Source organism: Dreissena polymorpha, chromosome 10, assembly GCF_020536995.1.
Source record: "Dreissena polymorpha isolate Duluth1 chromosome 10, UMN_Dpol_1.0, whole genome shotgun sequence".
Lineage (NCBI taxonomy): Eukaryota > Metazoa > Mollusca > Bivalvia > Myida > Dreissenidae > Dreissena > Dreissena polymorpha.
The window spans coordinates 31,140,760-31,162,726 of NC_068364.1; the positions used below are offsets into that span (position 1 = coordinate 31,140,760).

Below are 21,967 nucleotides of genomic sequence, written 5' to 3' on the forward strand. Positions count from 1 at the left end.
TTTGACCTAGTGACCCCAATTTCAATAGGGTCATCTACTTCCAAGGCTAATGCACATGGGAATTATCAAACCAATCCGTCAATTGTTGACTAGTTATTATCGGAAACAATTTTCACACTTATTGTGAGAGCAACCTTGACCTTTAATCCAGTGACCTTGATTTTGATAGGGGTCATCTACTGTCCAAGGCCGATGCATATCTTAAGTATTAAGCCAATTGGTCTATTAGTTGATGAGTTATTGATCCAATCCGAACTGGTCTACTGATAGACCGACCGACAGACAGACGGACATCCAGCAAAACAATATGCCCCCTCTCCTTCAAAGGGAAGCATAGCAATTAAAATAAGACTCTGGATTTAATTTAGACACATTCCAAGGCAATAAGTTGATGCAAACTCTGCCTTTGTCAAGTCTGACTGATGCACTATCTCTTTTAAATGATGCAATTTCCCCAAATGTTAAGCTTACTTTGGAAAAACAAATCCATTTTCTCAGTTGTGTCGATATTTTTTTACAAAAATAGAAGGCTATGCTCTTTCCCCAAATCAAGAAAAATAACTTGCATGGTAATACATTATATTTGTAAACCAGATCGTCAAACTGGACTTCCAATGCCCGTTGACAAAGCCTCCTGCACGGGGTATTTCAGGCATGACAGTAACAGTTGTATTTATGTTGTTTGTAGATAATATTTAATTAAGAGTTCCAGTCAATTCAAACAATTGGCGGACAGTGGGTGTGTCAGTTGTCCATATATGGCTATAGTGAAACATCGTGAACACTCTGTAAATCGCATTTTTGTCCAGATCTCATCAATTTTGCATTGAACATGTATCTTGATGATATATTGGACAAGTTTAAGAATGACTGATGTCTGATGAAAAAGCTAGCCATCTTTGAGCGGGTCCGTTTTTTGTCTTAAAATAATTTTAGTGACGCTTTATGAACAGTTTAGAAGCCACATTTTTTGCAAGATTATCATTGAACTTTCTTAGAAAAGTTGTTCTGATGATATCTCGGCCATAGAAAAGTTGTTCTGATGATATCTCGGCCATAGAAAAGTTGTTCTGATGATATCTCGGCCATGTTCAAAACTGGGTCCTGATGAAATGCATGGCTGTAGAGAAACATTGTAAACACATTTTTGTGCCTAATCATCATTAAACTTCCTAACAACATTTGTTCTTACGATATCATGGCTGAGTTCTTAGAAACAGCACAAAAGCTGCTCAGCTTCCAGTCTCAGATGAGAGACCTTGCGCCTTCTGACCTGAATGGATTAGAGTTACCGGTATTGTCATTTGGTATATTTAAACTTTGACCTGGACCAATCTTGAAAATTGTAAGTGGTATTTATAATATATATCATATTTTATTAATATTAAACCAAACAATCGATTCCCTCAGACAAAACATCACAAAGATTAATATTTTAGGTGTGGCAAGGACAGTTTTATTTATTTTCATGTTCTTATTTATTTAATTAGTTGGTCTGTAAATGCTTTATTTTTTATGACAAGTTCATTTTTTAAAGCGAGAGTGGGGTCCTAAATTGGCATTCAGATCATCTACAGTTAAATATTCTTCCTGTTTATACGAATGGTATCTACTTCACTTAAATCAACTATTCTCATTGCTTGATTGATTAAACACAGCGTTGAGTTAAGATAAAAAAAATTTGTATGCCCAAATAAACCAACTGCAAACTGACGGTGTAATCTTACCCTACAGTTCACGTGACAGTTTAAATAGTTAGTTGTGACAGTTAGCATATTTGTTTATCGGAAGTTTTAACCTTCAAATCAACTTGAGTTTTACATTTGTTTGATAGTGGTAGGTTTGGTGCAACTTGTTTACGACTGCCGGCCGTGGTTAGATGTGCTTGATTTGTTCAACTATTTAATTTAGCTGACAGTACTTGTAAAACTCATTCAGTAAAATGGCAACCTTTTCACAATCCACCATCGAAAAGGGATCTGACATGATCCAAGACTTCTTGTGCTCAACCTGCGAAGACAAGAAATTGGATAATACAGCTGATTTCTACTGCGAATCATGTGTTAAGTTTTACTGTAGAACATGTATTGGCATGCACAGCCAGTGGTTTACAAAACATGCCCCCTATGGAAGGGGAGCTATGAAGAAATGACCAGTGCCCAAGAAGCTGGAAAATTTTCTTCTAAAATGTGATATCCATAGAGATAAAATAACAGAAATGTTTTGTAATGAACACAGTGAGCTGTGCTGCACAAATTGTGCATTCCTTAATCACAGGTATATTTTTTCTCTACTTTAATTGAACAAAGCAAAGTTAAGAAACAAATGTAGGCTTTTGAAACTTAATTGCAAAAAAAAATCAACTGGCATTAGCCAAAAATATCAATTTTATAGTATCAACACAATATTTCTTATTACAAGAAACCATTTCGTTGTTCACTTACATTCATTTTTAATAAAGACTGCAGTGTTAAGCTATCTTTGTGCTTGGGTCAATGATTTTACATTCAGTAAAATATCTGATGAAATGATTATGAAGGTTTGAGATCTAAATAAATGAATAAAAACCATGCTGGCCTAAAGCTGGACTCTAATATATAAACTAGTTTGTTCAAATTTTACCAAACAAGTTAAGATTCCCACTAAAAGCTTTCAAAACCAAGTATTTTAGTATTTTAAACTAATTGAAGTGTTTTTTTTTTTCATTTTTCTTTCAGACACTGCCAACAAGTAACTCTCATATCCGACTGCGTAAAAAGTCAGTCTACAGACCTTCAACAACTGTCAGTTTCTATCCAAACTATACTGAAAGAAATTAAGAAACTTCAAGACAACCAAGAGGATAGCATTAGATCTACTCAAAGTTCATATGATGAGCAGTTACAAACGATACAGGAAACTCGCAGAGAAATAAATGCAACCTTAGACACAATTGAACAGAGAACACTGAAAGAAATGAAAGATACTCTGACCAAACTGCAAGTCTCTTCCAAAAGTGATATTGACAAATGCATCAGGCTGAGGGGTGAATTGGAACAACTTCGAGACGCCATACAGGACATTAATGATAAAAGCAAGCTGGAACTATCATTTATAGCCACCAGGAAATGTGCGGAGAAAATACAACTGTCAGAAACATTTTTGAAGAAAAACTCTTTTCAAGTTAGAGTTTCAATAACATTCCAGCCTAACAACGATGTTTTACAGTACTTGTCCAATCTTTCTGGTCTTGGGAGAATTGAACACAGTACCCAAACATTGATGGTAAAAGAGAACTCAAACAAGGTGTTCACTGTGCAGGGGAAGTCTGTACAAAATGTGAAAATATCAAGTGATTCAGACGAATGCAATATTACAGCCATATGTGTTCTCCAATCTGGACAGTTTCTGGTTGCAGACAACGCTAATAAGAATGTCAAGCTGCTTGACCAGCATTACCAGGTGGTGAATCATTGGAGTGCGACAGCCTATCCACAGGACGTTTGTAATATAACACCCAGTGAGGTGGCTGTGACTGTCAATGGAAATGCTAATGAAATACATGAGGTCCAGTTTATCACAGTCAATAACAGGAAGCTGGTGATAGGAAGTAAGCTCAAGTTACAACATGAATGTAGAGGTACAGCTTTCTACTGATGATACTGCACTGTACAAGTATACACTGAATGGGAAACTTGTCAGCAAGATGTTCGAGGATAAATCAGACCGTTGTACAGGTAAAATCATATTTAATTAACCATGCTCTGATTAAGGATTTGTTCAATAAATATATTTCAAATGTACCATCAGTTTATTATTTTAACCGCAGTTTCATGTTGCGGATCGTTGAATTAGACATTCCCAGAATGCCATGTATAAACAAATGTAAAATCATTAAATTTTGTTTGCATACATTTGTTATGGATTGTTACAATTGGCAAAATTATAAGATCTTAAAATTGTGTGTGTTTAAAAAAAATCTGATCTTAAAACTTTGACCTAAAATTCGGTTGAACATTTGATTTTGTTGTTGAATGAACATCACAAACATCCAAACAAATTAATGTATGTTGAATAAAACTGGTTTCAAAGTAAACACAGAGTGCTTTGGCAGCTTTGCAATAACTGTTTGTAACGTGTTTTGTTTTATAGTGGAGATATTTTTATTTTTTAGTAAATGAATATGAATTTAAAATATACTCAACTGACTTTTGTAACAGATTCAAAAATATGGATACAATTCCAATTTTAATAACAACCAAATGTACAGTTATTCTATTGAATGATGGTCCTCTAAAATATTCCATTTTGTGTCAATAACATTATAACCATGTTTGTATGTATGGGTAATGTATAATTTCTATATGGAGTTATACCACCTGACATGTTCCTGGGCATATTGAAGCTGTATTGTTTCTTGCTACGTTGTTTGGGAATACTTTAATTATTCTAACATCAGTCACATACAAACATGTCAAACATTTAGAAAACAAAATACACTGAAACAGAACTTCCTTCCTCACAAAATAGATATTATTGGATTTTATGCAGATCTTAATAATGTGTTGTCTCTGATATTGAAGAACACATTACTAATACAGTTTCGATAAGATTTGTTATGAACTACTATACATATAATTTAATATCTTGTTGTTACTCTGTGTTGCAGTGTATATGTGTGCTGTGAGCCCCACAGGGGACAAGTTGTACATCGCTAACTTATCCAAGCACAATCTCCTCACGCTGGCCAAGGATGGTTCAGTCCTTGCCATCTTCACTGACCATGCACTGAAAAACCCTCGATGTGTACATGTGACACCTGCAGGCCAGGTGCTGGTTTGTGGATACCAGTCCAACATTATCCTTCAAGTGGATGATGAGGGAAAAAGGAAACTGGCCATTCTTGCTACAAAGGAGGATGGATTGCTACAATAGACACACTTCGTCAATCATGATGGGTCTTCTTAAAAACAGCAGTATCCTGGTGTTCAAAGTGCAATAGCGTTATTCTATGCGAATCTTGACCATTCAGGTGGTTTAAATTGCCATGTGATTGTTTTGTTGTGTGTTTGAAAATTGTGTACTAAACACTTGTGTTTTTGCAGGTGCATTTATTTTGTAAACAAATAATTTCATAAGGTCAAAGAATGTTAAGATTGTCTGTGAACATTACATATATATATTACATTATATATATATGTGTGTGTGTGTGTGTACATGCATAGATTGGCATTTCTTTAACATACATAATAGTATATTGCAGATAACTTAAATTTTTTGTATCTTGTATTTTGATAAATACAGTCAAAACCCGAAGGCTCGAACTCGCTTTGCTCGAATTGCAGTTGGCTCAAACCCTCCTTGAAGAAGCAACTATTTGTTATTGCTATATATTCATATAATTTTTGTCGGAGTGCTCGAATTCCCGAGAGTAGAATTATCGGATGACTCGAACTGTTTTCACGGTCCCTTTCACAATGTTCACACGTTCTTTTGTTCGTTTAGCTCAAACTCACTTTGGGTTGCATAAGCTGGTAATCAATAGGAGCGCATGATTTAAGACACGCCATAATTGCAACAAATTATCGTCTCAATTGTTAATTAATTAGAGTAAAAGATGACTTTTTGTAAAAAAAATCTGGCTGTTTTTGTGGATGCAGAACAATGTCAAGTTGATGGCATATAAAACTTTGCAACTTTGTATCAGTACAACAACTCATGAACAAAAAACAGACTGACATTCTAAAAAAAACAACAAGCACACAACTACTTGCTGATTAATATTTCAGCCATGTGTAAATAGTGCGTATGCATGGTATTTATATATAGTTATATATATAAATACATGTATTATATGATATTTGTTTGATTGTCAGTGTAACATTTTAAACATATTGATGAATGAAAGTATTAAGTATTTATTTGGTTCTTATAAATTCAATAGCAGAAAGTAGTACGGGGTTCTGGTAGTATGAATACTCGTCAACTGGTGATGTAAATCTTTTGCGTATTTATGTAAGTAAACATAAATTTATTAGAAATCGGTTGGCTCGAAATCCGAATGGCTCAAACTGTTGCTGTCGGTCCCAGCGAGTTCCAGCCATCGGGTTTCGCCTGTAGTTTTTTTCCTGCACTGAACACAGTCATGCTTCTTGGTTATTTATAACTATATATATTCAGCAAAGCTGTCTCACACAGGTTTTGTTAAACATTAATATCCATCGAAATGATGAGAATATTTTCCGCCATGAGACCTAAATTAATAAATGATAATTCAGAATGGCCTAATATGAAACGTACAGATGTGCAACATTGCGTTTTGCACTAGTGTAAACCAAGTATACAGTGTGAAACTATTTGACCAAGTTTAGAAATGTTAAGCAGCTACAGCAGTTTGACAATTAACTGTTTAAATCAACTTGTTCGTGCCCCTTTAGATTTACCTGATGGTATATTCTTGAAGGCTGTGTTCTCATAAAACACAATTAGTTTATTTTACGCTTTCCAGTGGTTTATAGAGAAATATTAGTGAATTAAAACTGATAATTCACTGTTTCAAACATTGAAAATTAATAGTGAAAATTATCGATGATTTTCATTGTTTTACCAAAACTATTTTGTATTCCACATTGTGACCCCCAATTTTACCAAGGGCGACTACTCTGAAATTAATTTTTATAACATCATACGGAATAGCTTCCCTTGAACATTCATATATATTACTGTTATGTTCGTCTGTTTTTAATAACACATTTTTATTGTTGAAATGATAATTTGTGATCGTTTTTTTGTTTCTACTCACTAGATATGTGTTGCATTGTAAATAAACAATAAACGTGTTCATGAATGAATGTTTTCTTGTGAACTATTTGCAACGCATATTGCATAAAGCAGTTATGACATTTTGGGGCGCCCGACAGGGAATTAGATTGACCGGAATGGTAAAAATACCAAACTAATCATTTGTAAGCATAAAATAAAAAGAAAATGTGTAAGATTCGGTGGAATATCGATTTTAATTAACTCGTGATCATCGATATTCCAAAGACTCCAACAAATATCCTCTATATTATTATGCCTTCTGTGCACTAGTAATTATCATATCATATTTTAGTTCCTTACTGTTCCCTTCCCCTATGAAAACTCATTCAAATTGTTTTTGTAATTGCCATTAAAACATGTTAAACCAATGAGGTTTACATAAGCCGCCTTTTCAGCTGTACAATGTTGCAAAACAATCTGTCTGGCAGGGTATCAAAGTCGGTCAGCAAAAAGCATGTCTGTATATCGTTATTTAATTGTTATCTCGTTTGCTATGGCAAGAAAAATCTTAAAAAAATAATTGACATATGCAAACAATAACACGCTTTTGATGAAGAATTATATAGAAGTATACATGTTTAGGGATGGGAACTAATATTGGATTATTCTTATATTCGAAAATCGTCTGAATATTCAAATTCAACATTCATATTTGAATGTTTCCACATTTTTTGCAAAGAAATTTCTAAAAACAAGAGATGTGTTTGTCAAAAAAACAATGCCCCCTATTGCGCCGCTTTGAAATAAAATTTCAATATATCATTTGGCAGGTTTAGAAATTATCTCCCTTTTATAGCTTATTACTTCCCTTGGATTGTATTTTTTTAACTTTTGACCGTGGAGGATGACATTGACCTTAAAATTTGTTTCAGATTATATCTTAAATGATCTGTACCTGCCAAATGATATAAAATGTTCGATATAATTCGCATCATAATTGTTTCATGAAGATTTTCCGATACTTTTTGCCTAGTCACAACAATAATATAATAAAAGATTATCAAACAAGCTGAAGTGTGACCTAAAAAATTAGAAGTTCCATAATCTAGTAACTTAAATCCAAAAAAGATGTTTAAATCAATTTCATTTCTCAATTTAACTTTGTGATTGTTCATAATAATTTTGCATCACAATTGTTTCATGTCTGTGACGTCAAAGAAAAATTTAGGATTTTTTACATTCGACAAATTTCGACTCACTTGCTTTATTGTAACAATTTCTTTTCAACTGACTTAAATCTAAAATGATTAATAAAGCTAAAGCAACAACAAGACTGTAGATGTGCACGACTGTGAATAAGTAATTCAGTATCAAACAATCATAGATCTAGGAAAGCAGGGCTTAATGCATGTGCATAAAGTGTGGTCTCAGATTAGCCTGTTCAGTCTGCAGTTGCAGTGATTTAGGTGATTTACAGACACATTTGTTTTTGGTAAATATTAACATTTTTATTTTATATTTGCTTCAGGTGAAGAAATTTGGGTGAAAAGCTACTGTGCGCACTTTAACTTGAACTTCATTTGATGTGTGCCATGTTATTGACATTGTCCTACTGGACTACAATCATTTATATTCATGATTGTTCAAAAATGACCATTTGGTTCATATGTAAATGCAGAGATTTCTGATTTTGGAGAAAAAAGGATTGGCGTGGTTCATTTTGTGATGAGTTTGTGTTCGATTTTTGGAACGGTCCATCCACGAAATGAAAGAGAATTAATTTCCCAAAAATAATTATGATTTTACTGTACACTTCCACTGTTTAATTGTCCATGTGAGACTGCAGTGAACCTGGGATATGCTTGCTACAAGAAACGTGGATTTTTCTAATCCATTTTGTGATTAAGGTGTCAGCAAGGAAAACCAATGCTGAGAATTTTTCAGGCAGTTTCTTCTCTAAACAATAAATGTACCACACAAGTACTATGTAAGCACTTAGCTGTAAGGCATGAGTACAAGAGACACGTTTTGTTGTGCACAACATTGCTATGAATAATAAATGCTCATATTGTCTTTAAAATCATGTTTGTCTTAATGTGTGATATTTGAACAAAATGTGTAAACAATCAATAGTTTTGTTGTTGTTTGCTATCTGTAATCAGTTAAGTGAATGCAGTCATTCTCTGATACCCCTAAATAATACAAATTATATCATTTAATGCCTATGTGATTCAACTTCCAAAATCCCATAGCTTTTCTAGAAGAAATCATACAAGTCTCACGCTAATGATAAATCAAGGTCAACACTGTCCGCTTTTATGCAATTTTTCAAATGAAAATCCAGTGTACATGGAAAGTGTCGTCCCTGATTAGCCTAAGTTGCCTGCACAGGCTCATCTGGGATGACACTTTACACATATGCATTAAGTCCAGTTTTCGCAGAATGAGGCTCAGTACAGATGAACCTCTTTACACTTGATTCTTATCCTTCGCGTCGGGGAACATATAAGGAAGGCAATCAGTAACTCTTGATGTAACTACCTGCAGTGTCAGAACTTGAACAGTATGAACGCAAACTGTTAGTTTAAACCTATTTATTTTAGCTCTATTATATCAAACTCCCAAGGCTTATTGAAATGCTCCTCTTGAGTCCATTTCCTGGGTAAAACCAGTACTTGGTTTCTTTTAGAGAGATCTAAAGAACACTCCCACAGTTCCCAACAACCTATGACCTCCCAGTTGCTAGGCGCACACCATAACCAATACGCCACGTTGACCTCATTTCAAACTTTTGACCTCTGGTCAAGAGTCAAATTCACAACCAATAAACCACAGTGAAGGAACAAAATAATTAACAAAACTGTGTGCAAGATCCTTTATTAGCTGAACAAAAACATCCATACATGAGAATGTATTGTTAAAGTGTGGCCATGGGCATGCATATATGACCAACGTCATGAGAAAATGGGCCTTATGTCATACGCATCTACGCAGTCTTGTAAGGAGCTACCCTGTCTTATGAGACCCATCAACCTTGCAAGACTTTTTAGCGCACAGCGTAGATCATGACCAGACTGCAGGCTGGTCTAGAGCTACACCGGCCGCATGCAGCATAAGACCCATTTTCCCATGACATGGCTCATATTAACAACGGCAACATCAAGCAGCATAGCAAACATTTTGAATAGCTTTTAAATATTAAACTAACACTGACCTTTTCGCTTGAATATATTAAATTGCCGTTGTGATAAATTTACCGGTAATAGTTACAGTACGGGAACAAGTTAAGACTATGAAATTGTAAATACTTGTCTATGAAGATTTGAATGAATCAATAATGGATTAGTATTTCAGTTTTAGAGCTCAATAAATTGGATTAGAAAACAGAAGGATGTATCATGCAATCATACAGCATATTTCTGTGTCCACTTATGAGAAAAGGAAATATATAATGGTAAATGAATTGAGTAACTATTGTACATATAGCACTTTTCTTTGCTGGGATGTCGCATCTACCTTTCGGTTTTCAAACGACACTAATATCTTTAAAGTTAATGATAAAAGTACCAATCAACCGATCATTGATGCAGGAAAATGTGGACACACATTACTTTATCAATTATTTAATAAACTTTTATGCTTTAAAGGTGACAAGAAAGAATAAATTTTACAAGTCATCAATAATTAAGACTGGTCTTAAACTGGATCACTTCAAAGAACTTCACAAGATAAAACCAAAATGAAATTTTTAGCTCGGCTGTTTTCGGAGAAAACCCGAGGTATTGTCATAGCCAGCTCGTCGTCCGCCGTCCGCGTAAAATCGTGCTAAAACCTTAACATTGGCTCTAAAATCAAAGTGCTTCCACCTAAAACTTTGAAACTTCATATGTAGATGCACCTTGATGAGTTCTACACGCCACACCCATTTTTGGGTCACTAGGTCAAAGGTCAAGGTCACTGTGACCTCTAATATAAAACTTTAACATAGGCTCTAAAGTCAAAGTGCTTCCACATACAACATTGAAACTTCATATGTAGATGCACCTTGATGAGTTCTACACGCCACATCCATTTTTGAGTCACTAGGTCAAAGGTTAAGGTCGCTGTGACCTCTAATATAAAACTATAACATAGGCTCTAAAATCAAAGTGCTTCCACCTACAACTTTGAAACTTCGTATGTAGATGCACCTTGATGAGTTCTACACGCCACATCCATTTTTCGGTCATTAGGTCAAAGGTCAAGGTCACTGTGACCTATAAAAAAATGAAAAAAATTCTGACAAGGTTTCGCAGCCGAGCGTGGCACCCGTTATGCGGTGCTCTTGTTTGAAACTGGTGCAATTTGAATTGCATTTACGACACTTACATTTTATGCATTTTTAAATTTATATAAATTTCTGATGGTTAAGTTAAGAATGGAACAGAGGGCAATATGTAATGTTTATTTATTGCTATGTAATGTATCACTGTATGCAAGGTAATAAATACAATATGCCATCAAATAAAAGTAAGCCAATCATAATGTATATCAGATTTCCAAAAAATGTTTTAAGCAAGTGTTCATACTGCCTCAAGTGAACATTTCTCAACAGTGAAGATTTAGAAAGTTCATGTAGCATATTTCTAGATTCTAAAGATGATGCCAGAACAAATAACTATTACAGGTATTGGGGTGAATTTATTATTGAATCACGACTAAAGTTTTCATGTTATAAACCAACAACATGCCAGTATACTTCAAACAAGAGAGCTATTACCACCTAAATTCATCGCCTGAATACAGGCACAGGTGACTTACAATGTACTATGGGCATACTAATAAAGTGGCCTATAGGATGCGTGCACATACAATTTATATGGTATTCAAGCAAAACAAACAAGGGAGACTTTCAAATGATAAAAACGTTCTTCGTGTACACAAAAAATCAATATTTGTGTGACCGAAAGGGATAAAATCTCAATCTCTACATAAAACAAGAAAATTGTTAATTGAAGATATTTTATCTTGCAGAAGGATACAGGGAACTTAACCAAAATGGCAACTTATGTATACATAAACTTGACCAAAAATAACAAATATAAAATAATAAAGGTACAACAAATCAACAGAACTAATAAACAAGGGGGCCATAAGCCCTAGGTGCTCACCTGAGACCCAAAGGAGCTACACTATTCTGAGAAGAGGGAGTTACAAATAAATATTTAATTTCTAGGCACATTATGACAATATTTGGTTATTTTTAAACATTTCCAGCTCAGAACGTATACATACATATCTTAATCTTAGAGTCATTAATTTACATATAGACAACTACCAGGATTTGGAATGACTTAATTAGCCAGTAGCTGGGTGTCTCTCCTGCAGAAGAGGCTGTCCATGATGAGATTTGACTTAAACTGTGTTTTCCAGAGTGTCAACAAGCACTTTCTTAGCTTTGACCATGTGACCTAGTTTTTTTTCCCTCACACACGATATTATTAGCACAAGTGTTCTGACCAAGTTTCATGAAGATTGTAAAATGACGTCTAGTGTTATTTTTTTTTAATTATTTTATAATCACTTTTATTATTATTATTATTCATATATTCATATTACTTGATCTAGTTTTTGACCTCATCTGACCCAGTCTTGAACTCGGCCAAGATATTGGGACAAGCGTTCAAACCAAGTTTCGTGAAGATTGGAAAATAAATGCTGCTTCTAAAACGTTAACAAGGTCAATGTTGACTACACACTACGCAAAATTCACGACTGACAAAAGGCAATAACAAAACGTGCTCATGGTGAGCTAAAAAGGAAACTGAAAAACTTATAGTTTGATTACCCATTGCCAAAATATTGTCCATACCAATATACTTTGTACAGATTATTTCTAACAAATAAAATGTTACAAACATAAAATAAAATTTGAATTAATTGCACTTCTTACAAACTGAATAATTTTCAGTCAAAGGCTTAACTTCAGTTTGAATTGATGCCTTTTAAAACTAATTGTCTTATTTTGGAGCCTGGGAATTTTAAAAGTGAGAAAACATTATCATCTATTGACCACCATCATACAAGTATTCTAAACAGAACAAATTAAGTAACTTCACAAAAGTATTATCCGTGTTTAAATCCACAATCATTCAGAATGCTTCAAGAATCATAATACTTGACAATTTTGTTTTAAATGCAACGCAACTAAGTGTTTGGTAAAGGAAGCGTTCAAAACATCAAAAGAAGAAAACAACAACCACATGTGATAAGCATTGGTATAGGAAAAACATTCAACAGAATTGGGCAAAATGGAAATACAACTCATATGACAATTAGATAACTAATATAACAAACAGGCATCTTAGGCAATATCAATAAACTTACAAATGTTACAAATCGCATATAATGAGAGCACATAACAAATTGTATTGAATTATTTTTGTTTGCTCCTTAGTGAAGCCATGCAAATTGACCAAGTCTCATTTGAAATCATAAGGACTATATAGTAACATTCAAATAAATATAGGGTTTATGTTTATAACAACACCAGAAATATAATGAAAATTACCAATGTAAATACATGTACATAAAATATCACAAGCAATTTATTTTAGAATTTATCAAATAACAAATGCTTACATATGTCACACTATCTTACTCACAAAGCTATAACTCTCTCTCTTAAATATCTGTCTCTTCCTAAACCTCCTTTTAAATTCATTAAAAGCCATCTTTTTCTCAATTCTTATTATGATCTCCTTTCATCTTATTGATTATACCTTCTCTAAACTTTTCATCCTTTCTCTGAATTCTTCATCCGTAAGACTACTTCTCTATTTCTTATTTTAACATCTTCCTTGTTTATCCTTTTTTTCTAAGTACTTAGACTTTTGCTTATTTGTAAATTTGTCAATTCTTATTACACTTGTTCTCGTTCTGCTTATTTTTGTCCTTTCACCACATCTGTCGTTTCCTCTCTTCCGACGCGTTCTTTCCTGTAAGACTACAGCTTGAAAACTTTCATTTAGACATGGCATAAAAGCAATCGAATACACTGAAGTTATTCGCGCAAGAAAAAAATGCAATACAAATTGTTAAATAAAAAGCAATTTCAAGTTCTTTGTGAATAGTGTGCTACAAATTGTTAAAGTCAAGCAATTTAATATTGTTATTTTTTTAAAGTAAAGCAATTACATGTTTCAGTATATATAGTGTGCCTATAAATGTATATAACATGTATGATATTCTTAAAAGCTGTGTTAAACAATTTAAACCCTCTGTGCTTCAAAGTCATATACACATTCATTACACCCAGTTTTCCTAGAGAGAGGCTTATATCAATTTGAATCTATTAAGCTAGTATACTTCTGGAGCTAAAATTTGGCACATCTTCATAAGAAGGGTTCTACTTTATGACTTTTTTTTAAACTTGCATGTCATAGATTTTATTGATATTCTAACTGTTATAGATAAACAACTTAAACTTTGATAACAAATAAATATATAAAATAATGCTTTTAAGTAATTTTGCTATGGTAAAAAAACTAACAATTTTCTATTTAATCTCTCTGAAACATGACTGATAGTTTTCATTTGTGTAGCTAAACTAATGGAACTTGGTAAACAAAATGAACTTATATGTATTTGCTATTGCCAATCATCAACACATACAATGGGAAATGTTGAAAATCTCATTTTTTATTTTTTTTAACATTTAGGTTGTGTCTGTTACTCATGCAGACACTATCTCTGAAAGTTCCTAGCATCAAAAAAGCTGACTGACTTATTGACACAACTATCAGAGACAAGTGTTTTAATTGAAAACAGAGAAAATCATTTTTGGATTATTTTAACAAAATACAGAAAGTTTTTCCTTACACGTTCTGACATTTTATTAAAAAACCTGTTTCATTATAAGAATATAACAAGTTTACCAAATATTATTAGTTTAATTTTTTTTTATTATTGTAAATTTATTCCTGAGATATGTGTATCAACTTATTAAAAACCTTTCCTTTTTATAACCAAAAAAGGAAAACCTTTTAACACAATAATATAAAAATAAAATATATATTAACAACTGCATAATATAGACGTACAATTAATTACCAAATCAATCAAAACATGCAACAATATCAATAATAGTCAACAACAGACAATGTTCTATAAAATATTCAAATCACACCAGTATCACATTTCAAGTATTTCCCTACCGACTACTGCGACCAATCCTTGTTCTTCAAGGTCAGAAGCTCCTGCACAACTTTCTGAATGTTGTTGTCGAACTTTACAAGCAGACGCTGATTCAGAGCCGTGTCGAAGAACCCCATCTCCATCAGCCGAGCCATCGGTCTGTCTGCGGTCGGGGAAGTCCATTGGTTCTTGGGGGCCGCAGCCTGGTTTTCTTCTGGAGGCTTGCATTCCAACTTCGGCGGTTTGTATTCGGGTTTAGCAGGTTTGCAGTCTGATTTCGGCGGCTTAAAATCCCGCTTACGCGGGGTCCAATCAGACTTTTGAGGGATGTAACCGCTTTCATCTGGAGCGACATATTGGGTACCAGCAGGTTTCCAGCCCTTCGGTGGTTGCTTTGAATTTTCGTCGGATTTCATTGCCATCTCTTGTGTATTGGCCTCCTATGAAATAGTTAGAAAAACATAAAATGAGTAGAGTTTTGAGAAAACTATGCTTAATGCAATTTAGAGTCGTTCCATAATAGCCCAATAAAGGACAAGAAAGGAAATACTTTTATATAGCACAAATAAGACGAAAATTGCTTCAAATATGATGTCACAATTCATCACTTTCTGGTTTAAAGATGCATGAAAATTGAACAATACAATAAAAATGCTAAACAAACTAGGAAATGTAGCCTTGTCAATCAAGGAGTGTATGTTTGCCAATTATTGGTTAATATTTCAGTGGTAAATATGAACCACATGGTTGCATAATTGAGACTGGTTCTGGGAAAACTGGGCTTCATGCAAATGCATAGAGTATCATCCCAGACTAGCCTGCGAAGTCCGCACAAACTAATCAGGGACGACACTTTCCGATTTTATGGAATTGTTTAGCCAGTGAAGTCCGCACAAACTAATCAGGGACGACATTTTACGAGTTTACGGAATTTCTTCTTTAAATGAGGTCTCTTCTTAATGAAAATCAAGTTTAGAAAGTGTTCTACCTTTTTAGCCTGAGCAGACTGGCATAAAGGCAGAGTAAACTGGTAAGCCCACTCCTATATGGTTGATGGTAAAAGTGCATATATGGTTGATGGACACAGGGAAACACAAACCAATTTAAAAAGGCACCTTTTAAAAAAGAAGGTCTAATGCGTTGACCTGAGACCCAAAAGAACTAGACAGATCTGAGCAGGCAGTGTGTACAAGGTGTCACAAGAGACCTATAAGGAAAAATTACCACAACACCTGACAGCCATGTTGTTTTTTTTACAAACAATATGTTCGGAGCAAGTTTCATTATGTGTAGGTAAGAACATGACTTCTTGAGTTTTTAAATGGTTTTGCTAAAGCAGTATATGGACAACTTCCCTGTTTCATGGAGACCATGTTTTTCAATGGACTAACGCCATATTACTCAGTAGAGAAATCATAAGAACACTTGTTTTGAGCTAATTTCATGAAGATTATGCTAACAAATATCACTATGTATTGACCACCTTTCATGAAGACTTGAAGCAGAAAAAAGGTCTCTAAAGTGCTCACAAGCTTTATTGTTGATTTCACGAAGTTAACAACCACAGTTACCCATTTTTTAACTCAGCTAAGATATTAAAAGTACACATGTATGATGATTGGCAAATACAAGTTGCCTCTAAACAATTCAGAGGCTTTGTCTTTAATTTGCCCTTGCATTTAGCTATGTACGTGACTTTGTTTTGAACTCGGATGAGTTATCAATATGACCAAGGTTCTGACCGCGTGTCATTAAGAGTGGGAATATCAATAAATGTGGCCTCATGAATGTTCACACGGCAAGGTTGACGACGTACGATGCCCGATATGGACAAAATTCAAGTTATTGTTTATTTTGTAATTACTTTGATTTAGAAGATGAATACCATTTCAAACGTATATTCCGCTGTTACAATGAGTCAAGATAAAAAATATACGCCATACATTTAATATCAACCCATCTGTATATAAATTCCATTAGTTACTCGTTTCATGTGATGACTCAATAATTTATGTGTGTACATTTATCGAAGAATCTTTTGTTAAAAGAAATCCAATTCTTAATGATACTTTTCTCTAAACTTTATTTGTTATTTAATGTTATGTTGTTATTCCTAGTTAGGTGACAGAGAATAATGTGCGTTATTAGCATAAAGACCATGCACATTTAAATTGTGTCTGCCTGCCTGCCTGTCTGTCTGCCATCCCAAAAGATCACATTGAGCTAACATAAACTAAAAATATAGCAATTTTTACACTGCCCAAACCTGTTTGTCCTGCCATGTTTTGAAGACTGATTTTGCAGTAATGAAAGCCTGACCGGCAGCATTCACGGCTTCGGCAACTAGCTGGTTAGCAAACTCAGGTGCAAAGTCCACAGTCCTAAAAAACTTAAAAGGAGAAAATATTTGCATTTGAGCAATGCTCTGAAAAAATGGGGCTTAATGCAGGTGCCTAAAGTGTCGTCCTGAATTAGCCTGTGCAGATGCAGGGACAACACTTTTCGCCTAAACTGGAAGAGACTTCCTTTGAAAAAACCCATAAAGGTGCAAAGTGTCGTCCCTGATTAGCCACTCATGCAAATGCATTAAATCCTGTTTTCTCTGAAAACGGCTCAAATGAATTGTATGCAATTTCAAATATATTTTTTCAACTAATTTTAACATGCATGAAAGTAAGCTACAACTATGCATTTGGTTAAACACTTTCACATTATTTGTGTTCATTTTTAAACAAAGTAAGTGTATTTGTTGAGTAATTGAAAAACGATTAAACGCAGACAGTTTGAGAGTTCACCTAATGTCCTCAGTGAATTAGGAGACTTAAAACCCAACATATTATTATAGGTAACATAGCTAAACCTTTGACGCTCAGAAAAAAAGTACATGGCAATATGCAATCAGCATATAACCAGAACACCTTGAGAGTAACTTAAAGTCTGTTTAGGGGTTATGCTTTTTGCTTTTAATCATTATATTTAAGGTGGAAATAAAGCTTTTAAAATTTGAATCTTGTAGGAAAGGTCTAAAATTTAATTTGATTTTCTAAATGGACTACACATGAATCAAAGAGAGGGAAAGGGTTAAATAAAACACATAATTATACTTCAACCATTATCCCCTGCTAAAGAAGCGCAAAAGATGCAAACATACCTTGAAGTCTGCTCAGAGGCTGGTCTATTTTTCTCGCCTGCTTTAACAATCACAACATTTCGAAGCTGGGCACAAGCTGATACCGGTTCCTTCGTTACGGTGTTTTCTGAGTTGGGAACCAGCTCAACCATAGGTTCCTGTAAAAAAAAAAGTGCTTTGTCATGATCAATTATACACATGACTCGTAGGGAAAAACCAGCCCAGACATCAAAACAACACAGTTATATTTTTAGGTTCGGAGCAAGATTCGTGATTTGTAAGCAAAAAGGATGACTTGTTGAGTGTTCAAAAGGTTTTTACTATAGCAGTATAAAGACAACTTCCTGTGTTATGGAGACTATATTTTTCAATGGACTGATACCATAATATTCATAAAACAATAGTTTTGAGCTACTTTCATAAAGAATATGCTAATGGGACTCCAGAGTGTTAACAAATGTTTCTTTAACTTGACACAGTGATCTAACGTTAAAATTAAATCTATATGCACGGTAAACACCTTGTTTGGATTCTCTTGTGCCATCGATGGCTGGGTACTGTGTTTAATCCTCCCAAGACCTGACAGTTTGGACAAGTACTGTTTAATTTTACTGTTAAGCTGAAATGTTTTTGAGCCTTTGATCTGAAGTGGGTTCTTCTTCAGAAAAGTGGTGGACTGTTCTATTTTGTCCTTGCATTTTTGGGTCGCTATAAAGGATAGTTCCAGCTTGCTTTTATCACTGATGTCCTGTATGGCATCTTGAAGTTGTTTTAATTCATCCCTAAGCCTGATGCATTTGTCAACATCGCTTTTTGAAGAGACTTGTAATTTGGTAAGAGTATCTTTCATTTCCGTCAATGTCTTCTGTTCAATCATGTCTAAGGTTGCATTTATGTCTCTGCGAGTTTCCTGTATTTTGCGTAACTGCTTATCATATGAACTTTCCACATACTGAATGCTAGCCTCCTTGTTGTCTTGAAGTTTCTTAATTTCTTTCAGAATAGTTTGGATAGAAACTGCCAGATGTTGAAGGTCTGTACACTGACTTTTTACAATGTCGGATATAAGAGTTACCTTTTGGCAGTGTCTGAAAGAACATTGAAAAAAAATGTATAAAATACTAAAATACTTAATTTTTAAAAGCTTTTGTCGTGGGGATATTAAAAAAATACTTTGGTTGAACCAGTGTATGAAATATTATATATTAGAGTCCAGCTATAGGTCAATATGGTATGTACACAAATATTAATTTATTTAAATCTTAAACCTACATTCATTTCGTCCGATATTTTACTGGACGTAAAATCAGTTGTTACACATTTTAATAAATAGTTAAAGTGACATTACTGTGTTATACTGAATACTAGATCCTGTAAGAGTTGTTTCTACAGTTTATCTGGTATTTATATGATTATGCTTCATAGTTTATTGTTCACTTGTTGCGTGTCTATGAATGAATAAACATAGAGCCACATACGCTTAATGTTATATTTTAAAGGACCTTTTCACGTTTCGTTAAATTGATAAACTTGATAAAAAATGTTTCAGATTTCCAAATTTGCGGTGTTGTTATGACATTTGCAAGTAGAGATCATTGACAACACTCTATAATATCGATTATTTGCATATTTTGCCGATTTAAAAATCCGAAAATAATAAAGGTAACAAACGCGAAACGTTATAATAATTGGGAAATTTTTCATTATATTTGGTGACCAGACATTTTTTTAACCCTATTGGGAAAAGTACCGCTACAAGTCCAATTGTGAAAATTATGCGCGATAAACCCTGAAATTGGGAAAATTCGCGTCGTGAAGTCTTCATATTGGGAAATTGGTGTAATCGATTTTTTGCTCCAAAATACTTCGAAAAAAATCGCTGGTGGCATTACGGGGATTGCTTATATAAATAAAATTGACCACTTATTATGTGAGTGCAGATGGCCGAGTGGTTTAAGCACTAGTCTTGTACTCCAAGGGTCAGTGGTTCGAGTTGAGGTTTACTCTTCTTCTTTATTAATTGTATTCTTGTTTATACTGTGGCTATTTAGTACCAATGTTTACCTTTAACGACAAACTTCAAAACATGCCAACATATGTAAAAAGGTCCCTTAAATCCACAACAACATCGATGACCGATTAACAAAGTCAGCTTTAAACTGCAGTCTTCTTTCAATAATTATTGTACATGAACAAATTTATGCACTCTTGGAATAACAAATCTTTCATTAATATAATAACATTATTTTTTTGCAAATAATTTGACTTCTTTGCAAAGAAATATAAAAACCTTACATTTGCTTCTTAATTGTGCTGTTTTGAATTAAAGTAAAGTAAAAATATACCTGTGATTAAGGAATGCGCAATTTGCGCAGATCAGCTCACTGTGTTCAGAACAAAACTTGTTAAGGTGTTCTCCTTTATGAACATCACACTTCAGAAGAAATTCTTCAACCTTCTTGGTCACTGGCCATTTATTCATATCTCCCCTTCCAAAGGGGGCATGTTTTGTAAACAACTTGCGGTGCATATTTATACAATTTTCACAGTAAAACTTAACGCACGATTCACAGTAGAAATCAGCCATTGAATCCAATTTCTTGTCTTCACAGGTCGAGCACAAGAAGTCTTGGACCATGTCAGATCCCTTGTCAATGGTGGATTGTGAAAAAGTTGCCATTTTACTGAATGAGATTTTAAAAAAAAACAGCAACTGGAGATCTTTTTACCAAAGATTTAAAGTCAATACTGTGGTGTCTCCCAATGCTGGTCGTCTAAAGTAATGAGCTGAAGCCCATCTAGCTTTTGTCCATAGTCTGTCATAACATAACATCTAACACAACCACTATCAAACAAAGATAAAACTGAAGTTTGTTACAAGGTTAAAAGTCCGGTAGCCAAAGTAGCTGTCTAATCTATCATTTATGTGAATTGTAGGGTAGTATAAAACCAATTGAGACATGCGATTGTGGTTGGTTTGTAAGGACATACAAACGGAAATATTTCAACTTAAGGCTGTGTTAAATTACTAAAGTAATAGGAATAGTTGGCTTCAGTGAACTTGATATCATGGGTATAAAAAGTAAGTGTTTGTAACAGTTCATAACGGGAATGCAAAGTTAATCCTAAAAAATAGCTTTAATTAATGTATTATCACGAAAAATACAAGACAAGCTTATTTAATGAAACTTAAATATTAATTAAACTTTCCTAATCAAGCCTGAAATATCACCCCATGCTGTTTTGTCAATGGGAATTGCAAGTTTGGTTTTAAATTAATATAATGTTATAGAGACGATTACATTTACAGTTTTCAAGATTGACCCAGCACAACATTTCAATATAAAATTTAGCAAATGGCAATAGCTCTAACAAGTGGATCAAAGGCCCTAAGTCACTCACCGGATTCACTAATATGAGCACCTTGTGTTCTGTTTCCATAGCCGCCTCAGAAGGGAGCCATGATATCACGAGAACACATGTTCTAAGTACCGATATATTTCATGCAAGTTTCACTATAGCCATGAGTTTCAAAAGACTGAAACGATTTTTAAACTCACTCGAGATATTATCAGAACAACTTATCTAAGCAAGTTTAATGGTGATCGGGGAAAAAAATTGTGACAACTCGAGTTTTCATAATGGTTCATTTTAACAATTTAAAGATAAAACAGCCCTTCTCAATGGTGGACAGGTTTTAAACAGACAGTAATCATTTTCAAACTAGTCCAAGACAATAATGACACAAATGTTCTTAGCAACTTTCGTGAGCATTGAAGAAGAAATACAGATATTTCACAAGTTGTTTTTATAGCCATACATGAAAAACTGATCTTTCCCCTGCAAGCCATTGTTTTAATGGAACGACCCTATTATAAACTCAAATGGCAAGAACAATTATAAACTCAAATGACCGAAACC

The 21,967-nt window shown here is 34.0% G+C and overlaps 2 protein-coding genes across 2 annotated transcripts; one reads left to right on the plus strand and one right to left on the minus strand.

Annotated features, from left to right (window-relative positions):
• The first annotated feature begins 1,767 nt into the window (after positions 1-1,767).
• Positions 1,768-6,764, plus strand: LOC127847633 (uncharacterized). The gene is made up of 3 exons (XM_052379672.1): positions 1,768-2,277; positions 2,718-3,716; positions 4,649-6,764. The coding sequence occupies exons 2-3, from the start codon at positions 3,608-3,610 to the stop codon at positions 4,912-4,914; spliced, it is 375 nt and encodes a 124-aa protein (XP_052235632.1). The 5' UTR covers positions 1,768-2,277; positions 2,718-3,607; the 3' UTR covers positions 4,915-6,764.
• Positions 6,765-14,810: 8,046 nt separating this feature from the next.
• On the minus strand, positions 14,811-20,774 carry LOC127849010 (tripartite motif containing 13-like). Its single transcript, XM_052381733.1, has 5 exons — positions 20,392-20,774; positions 18,567-19,134; positions 18,064-18,204; positions 17,183-17,305; positions 14,811-15,356 (listed from the first exon to the last, which is right to left on the minus strand). Exons 1-5 carry the CDS (start codon positions 20,724-20,726, stop codon positions 14,940-14,942), a joined length of 1,584 nt encoding a protein of 527 aa, XP_052237693.1. The 5' UTR covers positions 20,727-20,774; the 3' UTR covers positions 14,811-14,939.
• Between the last annotated feature and the right edge of the window lie 1,193 nt (positions 20,775-21,967).

Excerpts from the sequence above, each read along its gene's own strand:
- LOC127847633 (XM_052379672.1), top strand. The coding sequence starts at position 3,608 with ATGAATGTAGAGGTACAGCTTTCTACTGATGATACTGCACTGTACAAG. Across the intron at positions 3,717-4,648 it reads TAAATCAGACCGTTGTACAG|TGTATATGTGTGCTGTGAGC; the intron begins GTAAAATCATAT and ends TCTGTGTTGCAG.
- LOC127849010 (XM_052381733.1), bottom strand. The coding sequence starts at position 20,726 with ATGGCAACTTTTTCACAATCCACCATTGACAAGGGATCTGACATGGTC. Across the intron at positions 19,135-20,391 it reads TGCGCATTCCTTAATCACAG|ACACTGCCAAAAGGTAACTC; the intron begins GTATATTTTTAC and ends ATGTTCTTTCAG. Across the intron at positions 17,306-18,063 it reads CTGAGCAGACTTCAAGGTAT|TTTTTTAGGACTGTGGACTT; the intron begins GTTTGCATCTTT and ends TCTCCTTTTAAG.